Source organism: Nerophis lumbriciformis, linkage group LG05 (assembly GCF_033978685.3).
Source record: "Nerophis lumbriciformis linkage group LG05, RoL_Nlum_v2.1, whole genome shotgun sequence".
Classification (NCBI taxonomy): Eukaryota; Metazoa; Chordata; class Actinopteri; order Syngnathiformes; family Syngnathidae; genus Nerophis; species Nerophis lumbriciformis.
In genome coordinates this window covers 33,063,101-33,082,852 of record NC_084552.2, presented here as the reverse complement: position 1 = coordinate 33,082,852, position 19,752 = coordinate 33,063,101, and the positions used below count along the sequence as shown (strand labels likewise).

The 19,752-nt window shown below is 39.0% G+C and overlaps 3 protein-coding genes across 4 annotated transcripts; all 3 read left to right on the top strand.

The window, feature by feature from the left end:
* Positions 1-323: 323 nt before the first annotated feature.
* On the top strand, positions 324-6,419 carry pwp1 (PWP1 homolog, endonuclein). 2 transcript variants are annotated; one of them, XM_061960735.1, is made up of 15 exons: positions 324-524; positions 697-755; positions 2,563-2,735; positions 2,799-2,884; positions 2,951-3,047; positions 3,124-3,234; positions 4,395-4,519; positions 4,591-4,664; positions 4,767-4,863; positions 4,921-4,982; positions 5,053-5,164; positions 5,235-5,325; positions 5,392-5,513; positions 5,585-5,690; positions 5,755-6,419. In XM_061960735.1, the coding sequence occupies exons 1-15, from the start codon at positions 459-461 to the stop codon at positions 5,829-5,831; spliced, it is 1,458 nt and encodes a 485-aa protein (XP_061816719.1). In that variant the 5' UTR covers positions 324-458; the 3' UTR covers positions 5,832-6,419. The 2 variants fall into 2 exon arrangements, with proteins under 2 accessions (XP_061816719.1, XP_061816718.1); XM_061960734.1 differs by having other exon boundaries at positions 2,560-2,735.
* A 166-nt stretch (positions 6,420-6,585) lies between these two features.
* mrpl42 (mitochondrial ribosomal protein L42) lies at positions 6,586-10,063 on the top strand. Its single transcript, XM_061960736.2, has 5 exons — positions 6,586-6,728; positions 6,953-7,013; positions 9,544-9,628; positions 9,721-9,884; positions 9,955-10,063. The coding sequence occupies exons 1-5, from the start codon at positions 6,602-6,604 to the stop codon at positions 9,998-10,000; spliced, it is 483 nt and encodes a 160-aa protein (XP_061816720.1). The 5' UTR covers positions 6,586-6,601; the 3' UTR covers positions 10,001-10,063.
* Positions 10,064-11,016: 953 nt separating this feature from the next.
* Positions 11,017-19,486, top strand: LOC133606620 (ubiquitin-conjugating enzyme E2 N-like). The gene is made up of 4 exons (XM_061960737.2): positions 11,017-11,174; positions 14,300-14,546; positions 14,613-14,753; positions 19,149-19,486. Exons 1-4 carry the CDS (start codon positions 11,145-11,147, stop codon positions 19,190-19,192), a joined length of 462 nt encoding a protein of 153 aa, XP_061816721.1. The 5' UTR covers positions 11,017-11,144; the 3' UTR covers positions 19,193-19,486.
* Positions 19,487-19,752: the final 266 nt, after the last annotated feature.

Sequence of the window (19,752 nt, the reverse complement as noted above, 5' to 3'; positions counted from 1 at the left end):
CAAATCTTTTTTGTCATTTGAATTGATTGGTTGATTGAAACTTTTATTAGTAGATTGCACAGTAAAGTACATATTCCGTACAATAGACCACTATATGGTAACACCCGAATACGTTTTTCAACTTGTTTAAGTCGGGGTCCACGTTATTCAATTCATGGTAAGACAATAATAAAGTTTGTATGCACCATTCTATTATTCACGCTGCCTATAAAACTACTGTAATCTATTGGAATTGTATCTAGCACGTCCAATAATCTAATGTAATATTTCACACACCAGTAAAGGTATTACGAGGTCACGTTTACGCATTTTTGATCAGGCACTCAAGTGTTGTCACATTTGTGGCGTCATCGTAATGCGACACAGGACTCCCTCAAACACATGTAGCACTACTGCCTGTTTGTGCTGATTTTTTTTTTAAATACACTTGTTATATTTACAAATTTAGTTATTAAAACATGAGTTCTCAGATTACTTGTGTTGGCTGGGTGATGCGAGGTGCTGCCAAGGAAACCCCAGACAAAGTAAGTAGTCGCGTAGGGTAGCTAACTAATGCTAGCGGATCGGCTGCTAATGTGTCAACAAAGTAGTTATACACCCAATGTGTGGTTTTTAATGGCAGTTTTAGCGCTATTTTATGAAGTTGCTCATCTATCAGTGCATATTTTTATTATTAAAGAATTTAATCTAATACAGGTCGAGTTAAGCCAAGAAGAGCTGCAACGCATCATTAATGAAGCAAAGGAGGAGCTGGGGTATGTTGTAATGTGAAGTATTATTAATTGTTTGAATGTGCAGTATTGTTCATACGTGTTTTGATACGCAATATTAATAAATAACTGTTGTAACGTGCAAGACTAATAACTGTAATTAACAATATTATACATATTTTTTGTAACGTGTATTATTACTAATCATTAGTGTAGGATTAGTTACTGAAAACCAGTAACTAATTACTAGTTACTTTATTCAAAAACTAACTCCGTTACTAACTCAGTTACTTACACCAAAAATGTAGTTACGTCATTTTATTTTATTTTTTAATTTAAGGCTCCCATTAATGTCATTTTAGCCTTCATTTCAGTACTGTAATTGCACGGGAGAATAATACAATCTGTTGATCAACTTGACATGCATTTGCATCACTGATCTCTGCTAAGCAATGTGGTCTACATACAACACACAAAGACAAAGATATGTTTCAAAGGGCCAATTTATTTCGAGCCAGAACAAATTGACAAAACTATTTTAAATAGCTGCAACATAACATACATAAGTAACAAACCGCATAATAACAACATGTCACAACATAGCTGTAAACCTGGCTTCACCCAAGGAAGGCACACATGACATGATTATATGTCATGTCACTATATACAGCACACATACTGCTATACACACGCCTAATAAGGCGTTTGTTTCTCTCAAGGAATTGTGAAATAAAATCATGTCTTCAGTGAAGCCCAGAACACTCTACGCATTTCCCAAGTTTTAGTTTAGAGAAACGAAAGATTGGCCTGGCCCACTAGGATCCCTCCTTATGTTTGTGAACTTTATAGTCTATACATTTAGAATTATGTGATAATCAAACACTCTAGAAGTCTAGAATAAAAGAGTATTTAAGAGAATTGACAGTGTGTATCTTCAGTGATGAATGATGAGCAGAGGCAGAGTTTGGAGTGTTTTCTTTAGCTTGCTTTCCATGTTTATGTACTCATTGTCCACTGTGTCCAGCTGCCTGAAATCAGGTGACTCCACTGTAGAAATAGCCTGCATGTCTTCTAGCACATACGCTGCAATGGCTCTATCAATGTTGTCCTGGCTAGCAGTCCCTCTGTTAAAATCCAGCCGCTGTGTGTCTCTGTTTACTAGCTTTGTCGAAGCATGTTGCTTTTGTAGCTGTTTCAGCAGATTTGAATTGCTGTTTTGGGCAGTAGATAGGATCTTTGATCCAAGACACAACTTACATTTAACTAAAATGTTATTTTCTTTGTGCTCGACAAAAGAAAAGTAGTGAGAATATCTCCATGTTAAGAAACTCGGCTTCGGCTCCACCATGATGTCTTGTTAGTCAACACAGACACGCCCCCCCCCCCTCCCCCCCCCCCCCCCCCTCCCCACACACACAGCCCGCGGCGCGCCTCTTCCTTGTGACACAGGAACATTCAGAAGGACGACACCGCAGCAATAAAACACACTCAGATCTTCTCAATTTCTAGCCGATACTACATAAAAAATAATGTTAAATAACGCAGTAACGCATCATGTAGTAACGGTAACTGAGTTACTGAATATAAAAAATAACGTGTTATACTACTAGTTACCGCCGAAAATAACGGCGTTACAGTAACGCGTTAGTCCCAACACTGCTAATTGATTTATTGATTGATTGAAACTTTTATTAGTAGATTGCACAGTACATATTCCGTACAATTCACCACTAAATGGTAACACCCAAATAAGTTTTTCCACTTGTTTAAGTCGGGGTCCACGTTAATCAATTCATGGCAAAAATTGAAGTATCAAGATGAAGTATGTTTGAACATTTTTCATTGAAAGCAGGAATCAAGCAGCTGATGAAGAGGATGAGGACGAAGTTGATGCTGGCATTGTAGTTGATCAAAGTCCTAACGACATTGTGGATGTTGCCATTGCTCAAAATGAGGAAAGCAGAGGAACAGAGGAGGATGAGCTAGCAGAATACGGCCTGGATAAATATGATGAAGATGATATAGGTAAGAGAGTAATTATTTGGTCTTGTGAGTGAATTAATATGACTTTGTGTGCTTTCAATGTAGCGACAACCAACCTCGGCAACAGCCTGGCCGGCCTCACCATGTTCGGCTCGAATGACGAAGACCCTTACGTCACTCTTAAAGATACTGTGAGTCCGACGCCACATTTACAAAGAACAGCACCACTTAACATTTTTATATCTTTATATTTTCAGGATCAATATGAGCGAGACGACTTCCAAATTAAGCCCACAGACAACCTCATCCTGGCTGGCAGGGCTGAGAAGGATTGCTGTAACCTGGAGGTCTATGGTAAATATCTTTGCACATGACGCAATACACCACTTTTTTAAATCACTCTATTGAAATCTGATATTTTATTTTGCAGTTTATAACACTGAGGAGAACTCCCTGTATGTGCATCACGACATTCTGCTGCCAGCTTACCCCCTCAGCATTCAGTGGCTCAACTTTGATCCAAACCCACAAGAATCTTCATGTAAGAAAGTCCATATATGATGCAACCTTAATTGTTTAGAATTTTTAATGGGTATCTGTCTATCTTTGTTGGCCCTGCAATAAAGTGGCGACTTGTCCAGGGTGTACCCCGCCTTCTGACCGAATGCAGCTGGGATAGGCTCCAGCCCCCCCTTGCGACCACAAAAGGGACAATTGGAAAACTGGATAATTGGAAAATAGAAATAAAATATATATTTTTTAAATCTAAATTTAAATTAAATTTCAAAAGAAGATAAATAAAACAGCATCAAATACATATAATTACCGGTATTTAAAAATAAAAATAATAAATCCTATTATCATAAAAATATTTTGTTAATATTATTTTTCTAACTTTGGTCCAAAATCTTCATGTAAGAAAGCCTCAAGCCTATACATTATAGAATACATTTCATTAAAAAAGAATAAAATATTATTAAATAAATCTTAAAGGGGTTAAGTTATTTAATTAAACGAACCAATTTGTAGCACACTTTTAAACGATATGAGAAAAGCCTCAACTTTTGGTTCAAATCCAGGCTGAAAACATGTTTTTTAAAGTGTGAACATGACAACTGAAAGTATATCGTCGGTAAGAGGAATCTGTGGCTGACACATGCACCAATACATTTTTAAGTCGGCCAGTTGCTGTGCTGTACATTTATTTGAACTACAATACATCATATTCCTTATTTTACAATACATCGTATTCCTTATTTTCACAATATTCCATGTCATACAAACAACAACACAGTTGGTCAGAAAAACCGTGAGAGTCCCTTAATTGTGCCAAACAGCTACATTTATTCACACCTGGCCCAACTGCAGCAATCATCCTAAATACTGGTATTCTTAAACGGACAGTACCATTTTGAAAACTTTTTTCAGCCAACTATCATAAATAAATTAAATACAGAAAACATGCAATGGGCTATACTTATAATACTTCAAACATACATTCCCTTGGATTAATTCAGTGATAAAACATACAGTACACTTCCATAACCATATATGGCATCTACAGCACTCTTTAAGTTTAATTCAGGCTGATTATTATTTATATTTGCTGTAAATGTATGCATCTGTAAAGCACTATGAATTGCTTTTTTTAGGAATTGTGCTATATAGATAAACTTGCCTTTGTCACATGACCCTTTCCAGGTAACTATGCGGCTGTGGGCAGCATGAGGCCACAGATTGACGTGTGGGACCTAGACGTGGTGGATTGTTTAGAGCCCGCCTTCACTCTTGGCAGCAAAAAGGCGGCTAAAAAGAAGAGCAAGAAGGCACTTTACTTTCTCTTTTGAATATGTGTGAGTAGTACACACATTTTATTGACGTGATTGTTGATGGATAGGGTGCTGCAGCAGTGCAGCCCATGGAGGGACACACGGATGCTGTGTTGGATTTATCCTGGAACAAGCTGGTCAGGTTTGTCAATGAGCCGCTTTGCTGGTGTATTTCCCCCCACAATATGAATGTGTGTGTGCATAAAAACACAATTTTTATGCGGTTTTCTACTCTTAACTTTAGAAATGTCTTAGCCAGTGCATCAGCTGACGAGACTGTCATTGTGTGGGATCTTTGTCAAGGCAAAGCAGCCAGCTCCCTTTGCAGACACACTGATAAAGTAAGTGACGGCATGTGTGCATGCTGACTCCTGCTCATCTATTGTCCTACATTCTAGGTGCAAACGTTAGCTTTCCACCCCTTCGAGGCGCAAACTCTCCTCTCTGGATCTTACGACAAGTACATCCTCCGCCAATTGTCTCGTTGGCTAAACATTGCAGGTTTGAAACCCACCTTTGCACTCTCACAGAACGGCGCTTCTGTACGACTGCCGCAGCCCCGACACCAGTTACCGCACGTGGAGGTTCAGCGGTCAGGTCGAACGTCTTGTGTGGAACCACTTCTCGCCGTGTAACTTCCTGGTATGACCTTTTTTAAAGGACGTGGCGACTCATGATATTAGACACAGCTGATTGTGTGGTTGTGTTCCAGGCCAGCACAGATGACGGCTTTGTCTACTGTCTGGACGCTCGCTCCGATAAACCTGTTTTTACACTCAAGGCGCATGATGAGGAAGTGTCAGGTGGGCATTGTCCGGGCGGTATGCTTTATAGTCCTCTATCTATATTACACAATGTGTTTTTTTTAGGTTTGTCTCTCAGCAGCCAGATCAAAGGATGTTTGGTCACGTCGTCGGCAGACAAACATGTTAAAATTTGGGACATTTTGGGCGACAAACCCAAGTTGGTGCATTCGAGGGACATGAAAATGGTAAAAAATTTACAGCGTCGGTGTTGTCATCCACCCACACTTGATGACACTTTATCTCCGTGTGTGTGCAGGGTGTCCTGTTCTGCACATCATGCTGCCCCGATCGACCCTTCACTTACGCCTTTGGAGGACAGAAAGATGGTTTACGAGTTTGGGATTTAAGTGATGTTGCAACAGGTATGACAAAAGCATGTTTCCTGTTAAAAACGCATTCTGTTGAATTGTGTTTGTTTGCTTTTAGTGGCAGAGGTGTTTGGCGGTCGTGAGCGCTTGGTGGTGAACGCAGGCTCAGCCGCAGCGCAGATGGACACCGCGTAGTGGCACAACAACAGCTTAAAAATATAAATAAATTGTTTCCTTCATGGTGGAGTGTGTTCACGGTGTGACACCTTAAAGTTCAGGCAAAGAAACACTTTCATATAGAAGTTGATCATGTTGAGCTTGTCATTTGTGAGGTGACGGCAGCAACAATTGCACATATGTCTTTTTTTTCTTTTCTTGCCTACTTAGATAAAGGTGTAGAAAATTGACATAAAACATTTATTTTTTAAATATGTAAACTTTGTATTTTTGTTCTGTTATTGTCATTGACGGTGTGGCGAAGTTGGTAGAGTGGCCGTGCCAGCAATCGGAGGGTTGCTGGTTACTGGGGTTCAATCCCCACCTTCTACCATCCTAGTCACGTCCGTTGTGTCCTTGGGCAAGACACTTCACCCCTTGCTCCTGATGGCTGCTGGTTAGCGCCTTGCATGGCAGCTCCCGCCATCAGTGTGTGAATGTGTGTGTGAATGGGTGAATGTGGAAATACTGTCAAAGCGCTTTGAGTACCTTGAAGGTAGAAAAGCGCTATACAAGTATAACCCATTTATCATTTATTATTATTACACTTATGACTAAACGTGTTGACCAACATTAGAAGTTTTTTGGGTTATATGTGATAAATGCAATAATAACACTGCTTTTAAACCTTTCTTGCTTTTAATGACAACCCCCAAAACAATAAAGGACTTATTTAAAAGTCGCATGATATGATTTTAGGTCGTTAAACGGTGTTAAGCGGGGGAACCATTTCGGTGCGGAACCGATGTATGTTTCATGAGCTGACCCGGACGTCAAACAGCAGTACACCCTGGCTCGGCGCTAGCAACATGGCGTTTGGTCATTTCAGCAAAATGAACATACTTTTAAATTGCTGCAGATTGCGGCATTATCAAGGTAAAAAGTACTTCGTTTTATTTATGAATTTTGATATGTTTTTTGTATTAAAAAAACATTGGTGCGTTTGTTTGCCGCTGTCTCCTATATTGCGAACAAAGCTAAGAGCTCGCTTGACATTGACGCTAAGTTGTTGACACACACGCAGTATAAAATGGACATAGGCTTTCAAATATGGGAAACGTGTTTCTTCATTTGTATCACGCTGTATTCTCCTTTTACAGCATGTTTGCTTCCATTTCGGGAAGCTTCTAATGTCCGTGGTCCTTCATTAGATGAATGCAGGTTTGTTCTCATTCACTTTCCGCAAGGTTTGGTCATTGCAGTGATGTAACGATATCAAAATCTCAAGGTACGACATTGTTACGGTATCAAGGCCAAATTACAATATTATTGTATTATTGACCAAAAAACGTTTGGTAAAAATGCCATAGTTTATGAAAAGAAGTGGCAAGAATGTTTAGGATAAACACACTTAATGTAATTGAACACAACCGTAATGTAAATATTTCTAATCATACAAACTCCAAAACCAGTGAAGTTGGCACCTTGTGTAAATCGTAAATAAAAACAAAATGTAATGATTTGCAAATCATTTTCAACCTATATTCAACGGAATAGACTGCAAAGACGAGATACTTAACGTTCGAACTGGAAAACGTAATTTTTTGCAAATATTAGCTCATTTGGAATTTGATGCCTGCAACATGTTTTAAAAAAACTGGCACAAGTGGCAAAAAAGACTGAGAAAGTTGAGGAATGCTCATTAAACACTTATCTGGAACATCCCAGGCTAATTGGGAACAGGTGGGTGCCATGATTGGGTATAAAAGCATCTTCCATGTAATGCTCAGTTATTCACAAACAAGGATGGAGCGAGGGTCACCACTTTGTAAACAAATGTGTGAGCAAATTATCAAACAGTTAATGAACAACATTTCTCAATGAGCTATTGCAAGGAATTTAGGGATTTCACCATCTACGGTCCGTAATATCATTAAAAGGTTCAGAAAATCTGGAGAAATAACTGCACGTAAGCGATGGTTTAACGGACCTTCGATCCCTCAGGCGGTACTGCATCCAAAAGCGACATCTGTGTGTATAGGATATCACCACATGGGCTCAGGAACACTTCAGAAAACCACTGTCAATAACTACAGTTGGTCACTACATCTGTTAGTGCAAGTTAAAACTCTACTATGCAAAGCGAAAGCCATTTACCAACAGCACTCAGAAACGCCGACGGCTTCGCTGGGCCTGAGCTCATCTAAGATGGACTGATGCAAAGTGGAGAAGTGGTCTGACAAGTCCACATTTCAAACTGTTTTTGGAAACTGTGGACGTAGTGTCCTCGGGACCAAAGAGGAAAAGAACCATCCGGATTGTCATAGGCGCAAAGTTCAAAAGCCAGCATCTGTGATGGTATGGGGGTGTATTAGTGCCCAAAGCATGGGTAACTTACACATCTGTGAAGGCACAATTAATACTGAAAGGTACATACAAGTTTTGGAGCAACATATGTTGCCATCCAAGCAACGTTATTATGGACTTACTTATTTCAGCAAGACAAGGCCAAGCCACGTGTTACAACAGCATGGCTTCATAGTAAAAGAGTGCGGGTACTAGACTGGCCTGCCTGTAGTCCAGACCTGTCTCCCATTGAAAATGTGTGGCGCAATATGAAGCCTAAAATACCTGAATAACTTAAGCTGTACATCAAGCAAGAATGGGAAAGAATTCCACCTGAAAAGCTTCAAAAATTGGTCTCCTCAGTTCTCAAACGTTAACTGAGTGTTGTTAAAAGGAAAGGCCATGTAACACAGTGGTAAAAATGCCCCTGTGCCAACTTTTTTGCTGTGTGTTGTTGCCACTACATTCTAAGTTAATGATTATTTGCAAAAAAAAATAAGTTTCTCAGTTCGAACATTAAATATCTTGTCTTTGCAGTCTATTCAATTGAATATAAGTTGAAAAGGATTTGTAAATCATTGTATTCTGTTTTTATTTACGAATTACACAACGTGCCAACTTCACTGGTTTTGGGGTTTTGTATATTTTACTATACTAATATGTATTATACGTCCAAAGTATATTGCTGAAAAAGACCACTGTTACAGGCAAATATATATATATTTTTATTTAACATTTGATTCTCTAAAGTGAAAATGTAAACATCCAGTGGAATAAGGGTAAAAACAGTAATGTACAATTTAGTGTTTTTCAACTTTTACTTTCTGAGAAGCAGTGTGCTCTACAGTGGACATTTTTTAATATTATTTTGGATAATGTTAATTGTCAGAAAAGTTCACTTACAATTTCTCTTTTATTAATGAAAATACATCACAAATTGACGTTCAGTTATATTTTTCGGTTGATGATTTATCAAGTAGCTTCTCATATTACTGGTATTGCTCCCACCGGAGGCTTTCCCTCCGCGGCGATGCGCCGTGACGGGCTAGGAAAAGCTCGAGACAAAGTTGGTGCACTTTGGTTTGCAGTAAGCAGATTTTAATACCTCCGCCAATGAGGTTTTGTTTTCGCCAGGGTTTGTTTATCTGTTAGCAACATAACTCAAAAAGTTATAGATGGATTTTGGTGAACTGCCGGTCGCTGCGCAAAGGATTTGGGGAGGTATAGTTTATTTTCAGACTGGCCAATACAAGTGCCAGAAAAAACTACACTCACTGAGTTTCCGTATTATATCGTCATAGCGTTATTATGACAATTTTGAAACCGCAATACCGCTGTATCTACAATACTGGTACATCCCTAGTTTGTTGTGATTTGTTGAATAAAACTTTATCTTGTGTTGCAGTGACGTGGAGGTCGGTTTGACTTCAGATGGAAACACGGTGGTGTGTTACCATCCAGCTGTGGACTTTCCCTATGAGCTCACCCAGGTAGGAGACCCCACCTGCTTCATCGTATTCTCATTGCTGCTTCATAGATTGGTGATGAATGGTGAGGAACCTTCTCTTGTGGCATCTTGCAGCCTATCAAAAGGCCGGACCCGGTTCGCGACGTGCCTGAAAACCACGAACAGGTTCTGAAGGCCCACCTTAGCAAGGAGGTGCTGAGGGGCAACAAGGGTCCCTCCATAGAGGAGCTGAGCAAGATGTTTTACACCACCAAACACCGCTGGTATCCAGTAGGACAGTAAGTCAAGACAATTTTTGAAAAAAAAAAGAATACCCTTAATCCAATATGTTTTTTCCACTATTTACAGGTATCACATGAGGCGCATAAAGAAGGATACCCCAAAAGACAGATAACTGTATAATGAATTTGAATGACTATCTTCTGACCATGCTTTGTGTAATAAACTCTCAACTTTGTGCTTCGCGCTTATTTTTAAATTTGAGAGGATTTAGGCTCCAACAATCCGTTAATAAAATGTCATTAAATAAGTATATATTACATATCGGTATATGATACTTCAAAAATAATATGTAGTTTACAATTAATGAGGGGCAATTTTGACATTCAATAAAGGGACAAGCGGTAGAAAATGGATGGATGGAATTACAGTATAAATCAATTATTTAATAGGTTTTCTATAATATAAACACTACGATGAATCAAAGTACATATTTAATTTTTTAAATATACGTAAAAATAGACGATATTAAAATCCAACAGTTTCTCCAAATATATGATTAACACAAAAATATATACATACCTTATTGAGATGTTATGTACTTAATTTTGGCAATTGGGAGTGTGCCCTGCATTATTTTATGAATGTATAATCCATACTATACATAGATTGGAAACATTTGACTACTTAATGCCATGCTATTATAATGCAATGTGTAAAGAATATTTATCGCAGGGGGTGGCATAGCTCGGTTGGTAGAGTGGCCGTGCCAGCAACTTGAGGGTTCCAGGTTCAATTCCCGCTTCCACCATCCTAGTCACTGCCGTTGTGTCCTTGGGCAAGACACTTTACCCACCTGCTCCCAGTGCCACCCACACTGGTTTAAATGTAACTTAGATATTGGCTTTCACTATATAAAGAGCTTTAAGTCACTAGAGAAAAGCGCTATATAAATATAATTCACATCACCCAATATATTTATTGTTATGTTTATATTTGTTTTTGTTAAACAATAGAATCTTATCTTGGGGTTTTTTCCCTTATTGTCTCCATGCACAATAACAGATTTTACACTTTAAATAAGACAATAGAAAAATACAACAGCAAAATGAACACATGCGTAGGTAAAACAATTGTGAGAGTTTATAAGTGGATGGATAGTAGAAACAGAAAAAGTGAGATTTCCAGACAGGCAACATTTTTTACTCCAACGTCATTGAAACCGGAAAAGGGCGTGGTCAGCCCCTCCCCGTCAGTCCAGTCAATTGAGCCTGAAGAGAAGGCGACTGCACGGCTAAAAATATAATAGCTAACACAAGATGGCCGGTTTGCCTCGTAGGATTATCAAGGTACACTTTAATATTAATTTCCTGACTTTACATACTAATGAACTTATGCGAGGTTCCCTGTTGTGTCATTTTGTCCAACCGGTATTTTAAATGTGCTGCCCTCGGACGTTAGCAGGTTTAGCTCCGCAGCTAGCTGGCTGTCTGGCTCGCTAGCTATTTAGCTACCTAGCTCAAGTGTTTTCGTTGCCATTTCCGTTTCCCCGCCTCCGCCGTGCTAGTCATTTGGTCATTTAATTTGATAATCTTCCTTAAATTATACATTGACGACAGGAACACAATGACATATTTCAGGCGTAATCGTGACTTCGCCAAGGAAGCGAGCAAGGTTAGCAAGTGTCGCTTCTCTCCAACCGACTGTCATTGTTTATGAGCTCAGAATGCAATTTCTTTCACAAATCCCAATAAGCGCCCATTGATGGCGAGTTTCTTCCCCCTCCTCCATTGGCAGGGCCAGGCCCACCACTCTTCGCCTGCGCCACATTTCTTTGCAGATTTTGATCAAGTTGAGCAGGATTTAACAGCGATTTGCATAACAAAGCTCCGCGAAAAAATGACACAAACCATCCGGATAACATGTTCCTTCCTCACTGATGTAGTGTTTATGCTGAGCCACACTGCCATGTTTACTACTCATACAGCACGCAATTTGCTGCTAATGCTAATATTCCTTAACGCATACAAAACATTTGACTTTTTCTGCTCTAAAATGGACATTAAAGGTCAACTAGATGAGGCAATTGCTGAAGGAAGTGAATGCTCCAATGATGAAGTTGAACTGAAATTCTGGAATTCTTTTAGAATTGTTGAAGTGGAGCACACAATTCCCAAGCAGGCTTTTGAAGTTGGAACAGTTTGAATCAGATGAAAATAGAGATGTCCGATAATGGCTTTTTTGCCGATATTGTCCAACTCTTAATTACCGATACCAACCGATACCGATATATACAGTTGTGGAATTAACACATTATTATAACATGTCACTGCCATATTTATTATTTAAGTCACAAAGTGCTTTTTTTTTTTTTTCCACATGCATCAAAACAGCAGCTTGGGATTTGGGACATGCTCATTAGGAGGTTGAGGTGGGCGAGGTTGAAGGGAGTAGCGGGGGGGGGGGGGGGGGGGGGGTATATTGTAGCGTCCCGGAAGAGTTAGTGCTGCAAGGGGTTCTGGGTATTTGTTCTGTTGCATTTATGTTGTGTTACGATGCGGATGTTCTCCCGAAATGTGTTTGTCATTCTTGTTTGGTGTGGGTTCACAGTGTGGCGCGTATTTGTAACAGTGTTAAAGTTTATACGGCCACCCTCAGTGTGACCTGTATGCCTGTTGATCAAGTATGCTTTGCATTCCCTTGTGAGTGTGTCAATATCCATAGATATTATGTGACTGGGCCGGCACGCAAAGGCAGTGCTTTCAAGGTTTATTCGGCGGTCTGTACTTATTCCTATGTCCGTGTACACAGCGGCGTTTTAAAAAGTCATGAATTTTATTTTTTTAAACAGATACAGATAATTTTGAAACCGATACAGATAATTTCCGATATTACATTTTAAAGCATTTATCGGCCGATAATATCGGCAGTCCGATATTATCAAACATCCCTAGATGAAATATGTGGACGTTGTGAAACTTTGAATAATGTCCCTTTGATATCAATAGGGATTTCCATAAAAATTTGGGAATTTCGGGAAAAGCCGGAATTTTTTTGAAAATGGTAAAAAAAGAAACTTGAATGAGTCGGTGTTGGTATTTTTCAAAATGGCAGAGAAACGTTGGAGTAGTAACATGGCCTAGTGGTTAGAGTGTCCGCCCTGAGATCGGTAGGTTGTGGGTTCAAACCCCGGCCGAGTCATACCAAAGACTATAAAAATGGGACCCATTACCTCCCTGCTTGGCACTCAGTATCAAGGGTTGGAATTGGGGGTTAAATCACCAAAAAATGATTCCCGGGCGCGGCCACCGCTGCTGCCCACTGCTCCCCTCACCTCCCAGGGGGTGATCAAGGGTGATGGGTTAAATGCAGAGAATAATTTCGCCACACCTAGTGTGTGTGTGACAATCATTGGTACTTTAACTTTAACTTTTTAATTGAGAAATGGTATTGTGGAATTCCTGGAATTTCAGGAAAACTGGGAGTTTTTTCCAGTTAAAAAAACACTTCGTTTTTTTGTCCTGATTAAAAGGAATGTTTTGACGGTGGAACGGTTGAAATGCGTTGAAAAATGTGGAAGGAGTTGTCTCCAGAAAAAAAGGGTGGAAATAGGGCTTTGGAAAACCAGGAATTCTGGAAAATCCTGGATTTTTTTTAAACTTGAATTTCCAGGATGGTGGAATATGTTGAAGGTGGAATGGTTTGAATCGGTTGAAAAATGTGGAGACGGTGGAAGTTTGAAAAATGGCCAATTAAGTTTGAATGGGAAAAATGGCCCGGAAAACCTGGAATTCTGGTAAATCTGGGAATTTTTGCAATTTGTCAAGGGAAAGCCTGCGACTCCCGAATAGGCTAAACAGTTTGAAGTTGGAACGGTTTGAATCAGGTGAAAAATGTGGAAGGTAGAGCGTGCCAAAATCTGGAGAAGAACAAAATGAATAAATGGATGAATTTTGGTGTAGAAAACCATGTGTGAGTGCTTTGGAGCATTCACACAATTATGGTGTTGCAATATTGCGCACGGCCACTAGAACAAGTTTATTCAACAACATTTTTATTTTCCTCCCCTTATTGGTATTCATGTCAACTGATGTCATGGTTTAATTTGCACAATTTCTCATGATTCATGTCTGTGGCATCTTTTGGACACTGTGGGAGCAGAACATACTTTCTTTATCTTTTAAATAATATGTCCTGTCCAGCCACTCAGGCAAATTATTTGATGTTGTTATTGCTCTTCTGCACCAAAAAAGTTTTGTTTTTCCAATTTCCTTCTTTCTTTTTTTTCTTCTTTTTTTTTTTTAGAATAGAATAAACCAGTTGTTTTTTTTATGTTTTCAACTTGCATTCATGAAACGAAAATGAAATGACCAAAACACACACTGACCAGTCAGAAAGCCATAGTTGTATACTTTCAGATGCTTTCATTCAAAGTGACGTTGTGGGAATGTTTGTCACACGTGTCCGTCCTTAGGAGACGCAGCGGTTGATGCTCGAGCCCGTCCCAGGCATTGCAGCAACACCCGATGATGAGAATGCACGCTATTTCCACGTGTACATCGGGGGACCGAAAGACTCTCCGTTTGAAGGGGGCACATTTAAACTTGAACTGTTTCTCCCGGAGGAGTATCCCATGGCGGCACCCAAAGTGCGATTCATGACCAAAATCTACCATCCGAACGTTGACAGACTGGGGAGAATATGTTTAGACATTTTGAAAGGTGAGACCTCATTTGGGTTGGATTTGTAAGGAAGCAGATACGTAATTTCGCTTATTCACTCTCCAGACAAGTGGTCTCCGGCCCTCCAAATCCGCACAGTGCTGCTCTCCATCCAGGCATTATTAAGCGCTCCTAATCCCGACGACCCCCTGGCAAATGACGTCGCAGAGCAGTGGAAGAAAAACGAAAGCATTGCCATCGAAACAGGTCAAGGTCCTCCTTTGATGATTGGATGTAGATCAAATTGTTATATAAACAAACTCACACTTTCTTCAACTTTATATCTTATAAAACATAGATTGAACTATTTAAAATGAATATTGGCCCATGTCAGGCAAATTTGTTTAATTTTTGTAAAGCTTCCCAAACCAAAGATGACTGTGATTCTGTAACCACTTTTGATTGGCCAGCAGGCGAAGGATGCCAGGTTTGTCAGTTCTAATTCAAAGACAGGAAAGAAAAGAAAATAACTAAAAAATTAATGGCTAAACTCTGCCTCTTGCTAATATTGCATCAGTTAAAACCTCAATGTCGATTCATTGTGGATGAATTGTGCAGCCTTATGTATCGTTCATGTATTGAAATACGTATTGTCTCATATTGGAGACATGTTTACCTCACATTACAACAACAAAACATTGTATTTTTAGAATAAACATCAAAACAATTATTTAAGATTTTTCACCCTTTGAAATATCAAGTATGCCAAAAATAAACAAGTTAACTTACTTTTAGACTATTCATGGCCTGCAGATGAAACTTCCACTGTGGACCATGTGACTTGAGGAATATTCCACATTTTTCATGCACTAAATTAATGTCATGTCTCTAATAATTCAACTCGAAATAAGCTTTCTACAACCAATTAAAACACTTTAATCTGATTGCATTCAGCTTTTTAAAAATCGGTTTAACACGACCAGATTATGTGAAAACCAGTTCTCTCCATGGAAGACCAACACTTTACTACATTACCGGTATTCACAGGTGAAGAAGAACAAGCATACATAGTGAAGATATGAAATATGTCAATATTTTTAAAGTATGTGATCAAACAAAAACCTAAATGCTTAATAGGTGTCAAGCTGTTCTCAAAGAAGACACTTTAAATACATGACATGACTCCAGCACATCCCGGCCGGTGGACAGACACCTGTAAACATCTTATTTTTAACACTGATACTTTTATTTTATTTTTTAATAATATGTGTATGTTTCGTTAGTCAGTAGACAAATACATTGATTAAGGGTAGATCACATGATTTAAAGATCGATTTCATTCATTCAAATCATCCACAACAGCATCGTTATTCATACCTTTTTAGTGATGTAAGAATAAAAGGTATAAATACAACAATTTGAACGGCATTGACATGTACAACGTGTACAGAAAGTGTTCAGAGCCCTTTAGATTTTTCACTCTTTGTTTTATTGCTGCCATTTGCTAAACTCAAAAAAGTTCATTTTATTTTCATATTAATGTACACTTAGCACCCCATCTTGACAGAAAAAACACAAATGTAGAAAATTTTGCAAATGTATTAAAAAAAATAAAATCACATCTACATAAGTATCCACAGACTTTGCTCAATATTTTTTTGATGCACCTTTGGCAGCAATTACAGCCTCAAGTCTTTTTGAATACGATGCCACAAGCACAACTATCTTTGGGCAGTTTCGCCCATTCCTTTTTGCAGCACCTCTCAGGCTCCATCAGATTGGATGGAAAGCGTTGGTTTTCATCCAGGATGTCTTTGTACATTTCTGCATTTGTGTTGGTCTAGTCAGGGAGGTGACCAAGAACGTGATGGTCACTCTGTCAGAGCTAAAGTATTCCTCTGTGGAGAGAGGAGAACCTTCCAGAAGGAAAACCATCTCTGCAGCAATCCACCAATCAGGCCAGTATGGTAGAGTGGCCAGACAGAAGCCATTTCTTAGTGAAAAGTTTACCAAAATGCACCTGAAAGACTCTCAGACCATGAGAAACAAAATTCTCTGGTGTGATGAGACAAAGATTGAACTCTTTGGTGTGAATGCCAGGCTTCATGTTGGAGGAAACTAGGCACCACTCATCACCAGGCCAGTACCACCCTTACAGTGAAGCATGGTGGTGGCAGCATCATGCTGCAGGGATGTTATTCAGCGACAGGAATGGGAGACTAGTCAGAAAAGAGAGAAAGATAAATATAGCAATGTACAGAGACCTCCCTGGATGAAAACCAACGCTTCCCATCCAATCTCATGGAGCTTGAGAGGTGCTGCAAAGAGGAATGAGTAAAGAGGCTGTAATTGGTGCCAAAGGTGCATCAACAAAGTATTGAGCAAAGAGTCTGAATACCTATTTATGTACATGTGATTTTTTAGTTTTTTATTATTACTACATTTCGCAAAAAAATCTGCATTTCTGTATTTTTCTGTCAAGATGGGGTGCTGAGTGTTCATTTATAAAAAATAAAACAACCTTTTTTGATTTTAGCGAATGGCTGCAATGAAACAGTGAAAAGTTTAAAGGGGTCAGAATACTCTCTGTACCCACTGTAAACCAGCAATTAAAAATAATTCACTGTGTAGTTTGTATTAACAGTAACTAGTCAAATAGTGGCAGCACGGTGGAAGAGGGGTTAGTGCGTCTGCCTCACAATACGAAGGTCCTGAGTAGTCTTGGGTTCAATCCCGGGCTCGGGATCTTTCTGTGTGGAGTTTGCATGTCCTCCCCGTGACTGCGTGGGTTCCCTCCGGGTACTCCGGCTTCCTCCCACTTCCAAAGACATGCACCTGGGGATAGGTTGATTGGCAACACTAAATCGGCCCTAGTGTGTGAATGTGAGTGTGAATGTTGTCTGCCTATCTGTGTTGGCCCTGCGATGAGGTGGCGACTTGTCCAGGGTGTACCCCGCCTTCCGCCCGATTGTCGCTGAGATAGGCTCCAGCGCCCCCCGCGACCCCAATGGGAATAAGCGGTAGAAAGTGGATGGATGGATGGATGGATGGATAGTCAAATAGTTCGTTTTTGTATGTCTCTGATGATCATAATAACCACATTAAAACATGACCAACACCACCTAAAAGCAGGGCCAAGTTGTAGTTATCTATTAGATCAGGCGCTTGTAAGCTACTTGCGCTGGCTTATTTGCATGTAGCATTCTCTTCTTCTATTTACATTAGCACATTGCAAAACAAGCTAAATGACCACACAGCACATGGCCAACATCGCATTAGATATAAAACACGGACACTGGAACTTCACATGTTGCTGTGAAAATAGAAGAAACCAAATTATTTGAGAATTCGACTAAATTAGTACATGCAAACGTTCTAAATGTGGACAAAATCTGCGTATTATAAGCAACGTATTTTTTTTCCAAACTCGCTTACAAATTTCGTAAGTCACAGGCTTCAATTTTTAGTGTTTGCTTTTATTGTTCTCACAATAAAGCAAACCACGGGTTTACCATGCCCACAAACACACTCACACAAATGACGCATTTGCAACCGCACTGACAAACTAGTGACAATACAGACTGACAATTAGTGGCAGGAAGTGTAAAAACTTTATACAAAAGTTGTGTAAACAAATAAATAAAATGAGAGGAAAAGAACCACAGCCGAAGACTGGATCAGAACCGCAGGTGGAAAATATCTGAAGGGCAAATGTGAGATTTTTGCTCACAGCTTTAATTTGTCATGCTAATATTAAGAGGCATAAAAACAAATTAATGGCCTAAAAATAGCCGCTATGTCGCTTGTCATACACCAATCAGTGCTGTTGATCATCTTGGTTAACGTTTTGACCTACTTCAACAAACCAAATAATTGGGTAATTAGTCTGCAATATAACTCCAAGAGTTTGAGTTTATTTCGAACATGCAAGCATACAACATGATACATCACAATTTCCAGTTTCTCTTTTCACCATGTTCGAAAAGGAGTAGGAAGAAGCAGAGCTTATTTAATCCTACCCCTTTTCTTTTACATAACAGTTGCTAAAACTTTTGTTCACTTGCTGTTCACAATTTATTTACAATATACTCCATAAGTAATCACAATAAAAATAAATAAATAATACTCGGTGAAGTAAGTTACATTTCATATGGTGAGATGAGTAAGATTATTTTGAAAATGAATGGATGGATGAAATAAATTCAGAATGTTTATCATGGTTCTTCTTCTTTGTACTTTGTAAACACTTTAAGTTTGAAGAGTTTCTTGAAATGGATCATTATAGTACATTGTTTGATTGCTTTGCTTAATCCATTCCATAATTTAATTCCACATACAGATATACTGAAGGTCTTAAGTGTTGTACGTGCATACAAATGTTTTAAATTAAATTTTCTCTAAGATTATGGGCAGATTTTGACGAAACTCTCAGGAAACATCAGAAATGGGATAAGGAACAAGGGATTATATTCTGAAAGTGATCTGGATCTCCGTCTTTTTAAAGAATTGTCAATAATTTCAGTGTGCAAGGCACTTTGCTTAATGAAAAAATGTTTGGGGTTTTTTCGGTTAATTTAATGGTGCATTCACACATTTTATGTACTGAGTACAAATGTAACATGCTGGGTGAAAAGGTCATTCTAACAATGTGTCATCTTGCAGCGCGAGCATGGACCAAGTTGTACGCCAACAACACTGAAGTATAGAAGACGTGAATATGATCCAACACATCTCCTCCTAAACGGCATTGGGAAAAAAACCAAGATCAACTGTCGCAGACCTTTTTGGGTGACTTATGTTCATTTTGTTAACGTGTTAGCCTCCTTTTTCCTTGTTGTTTCTCTTCTTCCTCCTCCCTGGTGTGTTGCTATTTAAATGCATGGACAGAGAATGACACCTCATCACTACAGTCTTAAAAGGTAAATAATATAGAGTATCATTGAAGAAGCAGGTGTGCACTGCTACCAAATCATCATGCATTAAAGCTGTCCTACTTTTAATACATGCAGTTCATGTCTTTTTCTTATCTTCTTTCAGTGTGCCCCAAACACAAATAGGCTGCTTAGGAAGTGCACCCCTTGTCTTTAAAATGGAACTTAATTTCCAAAAGCAATACAGTCATCCCCCCAGGTTTCCGCAAAGTAAGAGTTTTAATAACCAATGTAATATTTTCATAGTTGGAGCATAAAACACTGACATAATTATAGCCCCCTAAAAATGTATTAAATATAGTAGTATTGTGTGTTCTACTGTAGATTACAGTACT

What these genes read in the sequence shown, in the direction of transcription:
- pwp1 (XM_061960734.1), top strand. Translation starts at nt 459, where the DNA reads ATGAGTTCTCAGATTACTTGTGTTGGCTGGGTGATGCGAGGTGCTGCC. An exon ending in ACGTCACTCTTAAAGATACT is followed by an intron (nt 2,885 to 2,950) that starts GTGAGTCCGACG and finishes TTATATTTTCAG; the next exon opens with GATCAATATGAGCGAGACGA. An exon ending in TCTCGCCGTGTAACTTCCTG is followed by an intron (nt 5,165 to 5,234) that starts GTATGACCTTTT and finishes GTTGTGTTCCAG; the next exon opens with GCCAGCACAGATGACGGCTT.
- mrpl42 (XM_061960736.2), top strand. Translation starts at nt 6,602, where the DNA reads ATGTTTCATGAGCTGACCCGGACGTCAAACAGCAGTACACCCTGGCTC. An exon ending in TTCCCTATGAGCTCACCCAG is followed by an intron (nt 9,629 to 9,720) that starts GTAGGAGACCCC and finishes GGCATCTTGCAG; the next exon opens with CCTATCAAAAGGCCGGACCC. An exon ending in CGCTGGTATCCAGTAGGACA is followed by an intron (nt 9,885 to 9,954) that starts GTAAGTCAAGAC and finishes CACTATTTACAG; the next exon opens with GTATCACATGAGGCGCATAA.
- LOC133606620 (XM_061960737.2), top strand. Translation starts at nt 11,145, where the DNA reads ATGGCCGGTTTGCCTCGTAGGATTATCAAG. An exon ending in TGCCTCGTAGGATTATCAAG is followed by an intron (nt 11,175 to 14,299) that starts GTACACTTTAAT and finishes GTCCGTCCTTAG; the next exon opens with GAGACGCAGCGGTTGATGCT. An exon ending in AAGCATTGCCATCGAAACAG is followed by an intron (nt 14,754 to 19,148) that starts GTCAAGGTCCTC and finishes GTCATCTTGCAG; the next exon opens with CGCGAGCATGGACCAAGTTG.